Here is a 7804-nt window from a genome sequence, read left to right as displayed (position 1 = left end):
CATAAAAGAGGCAAAATCTCTCCCAGAGGTGAATTGTGGCGGGTGATTTGCCGGGCTCTTGAGATAATAACCCCTGCTGGCAAAGGGGGAAGATTCCTGAGTTAATGTTCAGAAAATGCCACGAAAATGAAAAGGCATTTGATTAACATGATGATGATTATTATTACCATGCTCTGCTGCTCAGCCCAGGCTGGGTGGGTGCACTCCCACCCCTGTATCCAGAGGAAGAAGGAGCACTCAGGATTTTGCTTGACAGTGGAGGACCCTGCTTTACCTTCACTTCTGGGAGATTTTCAGTCTGATTTGGGTGGTCTGGCCTGTGCCCTTCTGCTGATCATCCTCAGCAGACATGGGGCAGATCCTACAGGATTTTTTGGTGTCTGGCTCCCTGGAGAGCACAGATCCAGGGGAGGGAGTGGCTGGCTCACTTTGAGACCCAGGATGGATGGATGTGGCTTGTTCCTGATCACCCGGGGAAGCCTATGGAAGAGGTGGACACTGAATATCTGCTTCCCAAAGCCAGGGTATCCATGATGATGGCTAACCCTCCTTTTCCTGTCCTTACACTCGGGGCAGCAGAGGCAGATGGACACCTCAGTGGGATGCTGAAGGCAGTGCTGGGCTGCAGCCCATTCCCAGCCCAAACCTCCCACTCATCCAGGGTGATGGATGAGTCCTGGACATGGAAATGACCTTGCTTTTTCTTCCCCCTGCAGAGCCAGCTTTCCCAGGCCTTGAATGGTTTGTCAGACAGAGCCAAGGAAGCAAAAGAGTTCCTGGTCCAGCTCCGGAACATGGTGCAGCAAATCCAGGTACGGTGTCTCCTGGCTGAGGAATGGCCCCTTCCCACCAGGATGAGCTGCTCTCTGCCATCTTCTGTCCCATCCCCTAGCTTGGTTTGGTGGGTGTTCTCCCAAAGGGCCCCACACTTGACTTTTCATATGACCCCCCTGAGCCATCCCCAAAACTGTCTTCCCAAAGCTGCTGGTCTTGAGAGGAGCATCAGAGAGCCCAGCCCTTCCCATATCTGCCATAGGTAGATCCAAGGATGTGGCAGGATGGACCAAACCTGTTCCTCACCTGCCACCAGCACATTTTCCATGACCCAAGGGCATAAGCACCCCACGTGCCAAGGCTGTGGATTGCTGGGTTGCAGTGGTGTAGCTGCACGTGCAAAAATGGTCCGTGTGGCATCATTAACAAGGACAATCCGGTTTCCCAGCTGAACTGGGGGCGTTCCCGGGCTGTGACTCTCCCTCTGCCCTGCAGGAGAACAGTGTGGAGTTCGAGGCCTGCCTGGTGGCCCAGTGTGACGCCCTCATCGACGCCCTCAACAGAAGGAAAGCCCAGCTGCTGTCCCGGGTCAACAAGGAGCACGAGCACAAGCTGAAGGTGAGCTCAGGTGGTCAGAGAGCTTCTTGCAGGGCTGGCAGCAGATGGGAACGAGGACTAGGATGCTGTTTGTTGGGGAGGAGTGGGGAGGTCACTGGGAAACCACTCTTCTTTTCACATGAGCTGGATTCTGTCTTGCTGCAGATGCCCAGCCCACTCCCAGCGTGTCCCTCAGCAAAGTGCTGCTTCCTCCAGGTAGTTCCCACTGAATTGTTCCATCACTGGGCCAGTTACTAGTCATTAGGTCAGCAGAGCCATATGTACAGCATCCACAGGCTGGAAAATGACCTTGTTCATGTCCCGTGTTGCTTCCAAGCTCCTAGAATGATCCTGCAGGATGCTGAGTGTCTGTAACTTCTGCTGGCTTCAGCTGAAGTTCTGGGGCACTTGGTGTCGTGAGATGCCACTTTTGTCACCAGGCAGGAGCAGGATTTACTCTGTTTTATGTGCTTGGTGAGCACCTCGTGGCCTCAGGGTGGTGACTGCAGTGAGATTGATGGTTTTGGGGGAGCAGAGATGCAACTCTCAGCCTGAGCTGTGAAAATGGGCCCGTGGTTTGTGTCATTCCTGCAGTCACCACACCATGTCTTCCCAGCTGATTTGGGGCTGAGAAGGGAAGCAAAGGGCCCAATCTCACCTGGGGGCAGTGGAAGAGGTGTAGCCATGCCCAGTATGTTGGACAAGGTAGTTGCACCCTGGTCATCAGTGATGAGGTTTCAGCTGGACCAACATTTGTGATTCCAGGATCCCTCCTCTGAGGTCATTTCAGTGTTCTGTGTAGAAATTTCTGTGTCTCTTCTCTGGCTCCACTTGCACACACACCCCCAGCCTTGCTTTTGGCCACCCAGGAGGCTCCCAGAGGGATTCCTGGACCTGCCTAAAATGAGGGAGAAGACCACCACCCCTACATGCCTGCCAATGATGGGCAGCACAAGGGCACTTCCACGGGGAGATGGACAAAAGGAGCTTTGTGGGACTGAGCCCACCGTCAGTGCTCAGTGCCCACCAACAAAGCACAACCCCAAGCAGCCATGGCACAGAGGGGACCCCCACTGCCTGGTGGGCTCCCTTTCCCTCATCCCCTTCAGGGCATGGTTAATTAAACTCTCACAAAGCCAGGCAGCACAAAGCAATTTCCCTGCTCAGCACAACCCGCGGGGGCCTTTCACTTTTTGGCCGGAGGAAGGAAGGGATCTGCATCCCACTGCTTGCTCCCACTCCATCCCACCCCCACCCACCCTCCTTGTCGGCTGGGATTTGTCATCAGCCAGGCCTGGTCCTTAAAAGAAGGAACAGCCCCTGGATGTCAGACTGGGCCTTTAGATCAGCCCTTGAGCCTCCTTTTGTGAAGGATGGAGCTCTTGGAGCTCCCCACGTGCTGCAGGAAGGGCAGGAAGGGCTCTGTGTGCTCTGACAGATGTGGTACATGAGCCTCCATCCAGTTAGAATCAGGGAGTGGTTTGGGTTGGAGAGAACCTTAAAGATCATCTTTTTCCACCCCCCTTGCCATGGGCAGGGACACCTTCCACTAGCCCAGGTTGCTCCAAGCCCCATCCAGCCTGACCTGGAACACTTCCAGGGATCCAGGGGCAGCCACAGCTTCTCTGGGCAACCTGTGCCAGGGCCTCACCACCCTCACAGGGAAGGATTTTTTTCCTAAGTTACCAGTAGCACCCCAGCAGCTGGTGTTTAAAATCCCGAAGCTGCTTCCTCTGCTCTGCAGCCCATGGATTGTTGGGCAGATTTTTAACCTTAAATGATTTGATTTTCCCTTTTAGTCCTTGCAGGGATGGGAGGGGGTGAGTGATAAACACACTGGTGCTGCTGTGCTTTTAGGCTTGTAGGGGAGGGGGGAGTCTTGTAGCCCTGACCCACCTGGTGCCAGGTGAGATTGCACACTGAAATTGGCCTCCTGTGGCTCCAGAATCATCAGGCTGGGACACACATCCCTGGTAAACACACATCCTTCCCCTCTGGCCTGGGGACAGGGATGGAGAGGGTGTTGCCTGCTCTCACAGGCTGCAGATGGGATAGGGGGTGCAGGAGAGTCTTAGTTGTGTGGGTACCTTTGTGTTTCCCTCTGGGGAAGGGGCTGCCCAGGTCATCACCACAATCCCCTTTGCCCCCTCCAAGGAACCTCCTGGACAAAGGCAGCACCTGCAGCTCCAGCTGGACACAGGCTGGGCTGGCCTCACTCCAAGGGTCAGGGGATCCAGGGAGACATGAAAGGGGAGCAGCATTGTGCCTGGAGCAGCTGCTTCCCAACGGGACATCCCCCCCAGCTGCCCGAGGCTGAGGGGGATAACAAAGCCCCCAGCTCTTGCTCAGAGGCTCTGGAGCACTGGAAGTTCTCGTGATTAAAGGAAACAACATGAAGCTGAGTCAGGGGAGGTTTAGGTTGGATCTCAGGAAAAGGTTTTTCACTCAGAGGGTTGTCAGGCACTGCCCAGGCTCCCCAGGGCAGTGGGCACAGCACCAAGGCTGCCAGAGCTCCAGGAGGGTTTGGACAATGCTCCCAGGGGCAGGGTGGGATTGTTGGGGTGTCCTGGGCAGGGCCAGGGGTTGGACTGGATGATCCTTGTGGGTCCCTTCCAACTCAGGGTATTCTTTGATTCCATAAGCATTGCAGATGGAGCAGGAATGCTTCCAGTATGTGTCAGGGAGGACTGTGAGCAGGCTTAACCCTGCAGCAGAGGGGCCACCTCCCCACCTCCACCTGCCCCACCTGCAGCAGCATATGGTGCTCGGTGCCGTCTCTTCCTGCATTATGTGGAATTATAATCCATGGTGGGTCCTCCTGCAGGACCCTGGGGCTTGTCCTAGGTCGTGTTCACATCAGCACAGGGCAATTTTGGTCACTGATTTACGCTGAGAGCTTCACCCCTTCCCATAGGAGACCAGCCCAGAGCATCTGAGCCTGGCCTGTGTGTCCATTTGCCACTGCCCTGTCCCCAGAGCACGTCAGCTGAGGAGATGAGCAGATGGAGTGACCAGTGAGACTTGGCTGTGCCACCCCGAAGCCCCTTCAGATCCAAAGGAGCTGCTCCAGCAGCCGGCGTGGAGCCGCAGTGTCCTGGCTGCAGCCGGCGTCTCCATGGGCTGCTGCTCCTTCCCAGTGGGACCTTGGCCATCCTGGCATGGTGTGGCACTGTGTGAGGGAGGAGGAGAGGCCCAGGGGGGGTCAGAGCCTGCCCACTGGCACAGGGCCACTGGTGCCTCTCCCCACTGAGCCCAAGTTCCCGTTCCTGCGGCGCCCGGAGTTGGGGTCGGCTTGGCTTTGGGACTGACCTACTTTGTCCTGACACATATTCCATGGAGCCAGGCACCAGTCCAGGCTTGCCTGTGGGCCAGCACTAATTACTCCAGAGAGGTCTGTGAGGACACGAACTTGGAAGGGACATTTCCCTGCCTGTCTCCAACCCGCTGCTACACTTGGATTCGGGATTGAGAACCAGGGCTTTAAAAAGTGGCATCTGGAGGAGCTTTGGGGCCAGGTGCCTGCTCCACTCTGGGACACAGCTCCTTGTCTGTCCTCCTCATTGCTGGCCCTGGTTTTCAAAGGAGCAGTGTGCTTTTCCCCAAGGGATGATGCCTTTACAGCTTGGGCAGGTTTGTGCAGGGGACACAAAGGCTTCCCTGTGCTGTTGTCCCAGGAAAACATCTCTCCTCAGCCCACAGCACACAAGGACTGAGCTCTGTGGGCACCTCCTTAAGCTCTCAGCAGCGTGGTGGACCATTCCAGTCTTTTTCTGGCCTTCAGGCCACAGGATGCCTTTGCTCCATGATTTCATCCCATTGCTTTGGCTGCAGAGCCCGTGTGGGCCAACAGGAGTTGTCACATTTCCCAAGAGAGCTAAATACCTGGGAAACACTCACCAGGGGCTCCTGTCCATAGCACTGGATCTCCAGAGATGAAATGCTGGCCCATGACCCTTCTTTAGGGGTTACAGTCAGGGTTTTCCAAGGGAACTCGGTGTCCCCTGTTGGATTAGGTCACTGGTGGTGGCAACGCAGCAGCTCTGCCTTTCCCAGTTCCAGCCTGAGCCTCCTCTCCCAGCAGCAAGTCACCATGGAAACATCCACCTGGAAAAGCTCTGCTTACAGGATGTGTGGCTGTGGGATTCAGGGTCTGTCCTAATGGGTTTTCCAGCTGGGATTTTTCCACAGCAGCACCTGTAACACCACCCCTCACCCCCATGGCCCTGCAGGCCCTGTCCCTACCCATGGTGTGCCCAGGGTGAGGACACTCCCTGTCCTCCCTGTGACATTCCCAGCAGGACTCATCCCAGGCACTGGGAATGCTGAGTGCCTTGAAAGCCTGTTATCTACCCAAGCACTAAAAAGAGGAGGAAGGCGAGGGAGACATTTGAGTGGGAATGAGTGCTGGTGTTATTGCCTTCTAGGAGCTGTATTAAAATGTAAATTATAGTTAATGTCACCTTACAGGGAAGAAAAGCTCTTGAAATAAATGTCCTATTTTAAGGTCGTAGTGAACTGCTGTGAGTGCACACAAAAATCCTTTTTATAGGCTGTAATTAGCAGCCAGGTTCTGGCTGTTGCCTCATTTGGCACCTGAAGGGGGAAAAAATAACGGTGTTTGGTAGAAATGACCCCAAATAGAATGTATGGAGCTTCCCAAATCTCCTCAGCAGCTGAGCCATGGAAGAGCCAGGCTCCCTACAACCACCTGGGAGGAGGTTGGAGCCAAGTGGGAGGTCAATCTCTCCTCCCAGATAACAGGAGGAAATGGCCTCAAGGTGCACCAGGGGAGGTTAAATTGGATGTCAGGGAAAATTTCTTTATGGAAGAGGTTGTCCAGCCCTAGAACATCCTGCCCAGGGCAGTGTGGACTCACCATCCCTGGAAGAGTTCAAAAACCATGGAGATGTGCCAGGTTTTCCTGGCAATCTGGTGGATACCACAAGCCCTTCAAGGTCTCCTGAGGCTGCCCCTCAGCCCAGCACAGCCTCTTGCACGAGTCCAAGGCCTGAGGAACTTCCAGATTTCACTTCCAGCTCTCTCCATCGACATACTCTTCATTACTGGGGTAACAGGGAGCTCCCAGGGAGTGGACATCCCTCATGCAGGAGGAGGAGCACAGGGTGCTTGAGGCCATTTGGAAAACTTTTCAGCTTCACTGGCCCCTCTGGGTTTAGACCAGGCCTTCAAAGGCGTGGGAGGTGTTTATGTCTTATTTCTCAAACCTTTAATTTTACTAATCACAGTGATTAATGAAGTCTCTCTGTTCCTGTCTGTGTCCAGTTTCTCTTGCAAGCTGTAAAGCCAGGAAGCCCCACTAGATCCCAACCAAAGATCCCTCTCCTTTCCTTGAAAACAGTTTGGTTCTGGTGAAGGGAACATGGATTTCCACTCTTGGTTTTCCTGCTGTGAAGATGATGCAACCAAACTGCTGTTTCATGCTCTGGTTCTCCAGGTGGATTGTGCTGGATCCCTGAGGGATCACAGAGTTATGGAAGGGCTAAAGGTGTGGGCTGGGACAGAGCTGCAGCCACAGCTTTGGGTGCACCTCAGCCAGGCTGCTCTGGGCTGCTTCTCCTTGGATTTTGAGTGTTTCCAAGGCTGGAGGCTCCACAGCCTCTCTCTCCTGGTTTTTTACCACCTTTTTGGGAAAAAAAAAAAGCTTTTCCTTGTGTCTTCACCAAGCAAATGCTGTTTCTTGGAGGCTCCTGCCTGGCTGGAGGGAGCAGATGGCAATTCTGCTGGTAATACTTGGAAAACATCGACCCTGGCAGGGAGAGGCTCACAAATTCATTATCCTGGGCAAACCAGACAGAGATTTAAGCTGCAAAGAACATAAGGAGATTGTTTCACCAATCCCATCTTTGCTGTCTTCCCGGTGGCACGTGCATTTCCTCCAGAGGGGGGGGGTTTGCATGAAGGAAGGAGGCAGCTTTTCTGGGCATTCTGGGTGGGATCCTCGCTGTGCCCATCTGCAGCCCAGCAGGCAGGGGATGACAAACCTTGATTTGGCTCATCAGTCCAGTCAGGGTATGCTCTGACAGTGAGGTTGGACCCCACAGGCTGGTCTTACCTCACACTCAGTGTTACACCGTGGTCTGCAGCTCAGAGACCCAACATCCACACAGCCAACAGCCCTGCCAAGGGCAGGACAGCCCCCAGCCCCTCTCTGGGAGCAGGAGAGATCAAAGGAAGGCAAAGGGCTGCTTTGCACCCCCACTGCACCTTCTGGATCCCGTCCTGAAGGACTGAGCATCCCCACTGAGAAAGCAAATCCAAGGGCTTGCCCACGCTTTCCAGAAGGTCAGTGTGGGAGTCAGATCTCCAGGAGCACCTGTTGGCTCTGTTTCGTCCTTACAGGACCTAAGGGGCTCCAAGAGACCTGGAGAAGGACTTTGGACAAGGGCCTGGAGTGACAGGACAAGGGGAAATG

General features: G+C 54.6%; 1 protein-coding gene across 1 annotated transcript in view; it reads left to right on the top strand.

The window, feature by feature from the left end:
* Window positions 1-482: 482 nt before the first annotated feature.
* TRIM9 (tripartite motif containing 9) overlaps window positions 483-7804 on the top strand; it is a 29021-nt gene continuing 21699 nt past the window's right edge. The window contains exons 1-3 of the mRNA XM_029963618.1: window positions 483-524; window positions 717-812; window positions 1270-1392. Of these exons, the coding sequence (XP_029819478.1) occupies window positions 483-524; window positions 717-812; window positions 1270-1392 (261 nt within the window). The remainder of the gene's footprint in view (window positions 525-716; window positions 813-1269; window positions 1393-7804) is intronic.

This window comes from Manacus vitellinus, unplaced genomic scaffold, assembly GCF_001715985.3.
Source record: "Manacus vitellinus isolate BGI_N305 unplaced genomic scaffold, ASM171598v3 scaffold_103_pilon, whole genome shotgun sequence".
Taxonomy (NCBI): domain Eukaryota; kingdom Metazoa; phylum Chordata; class Aves; order Passeriformes; family Pipridae; genus Manacus; species Manacus vitellinus.
This window is presented reverse-complemented; position numbering and strand designations above follow the sequence as displayed.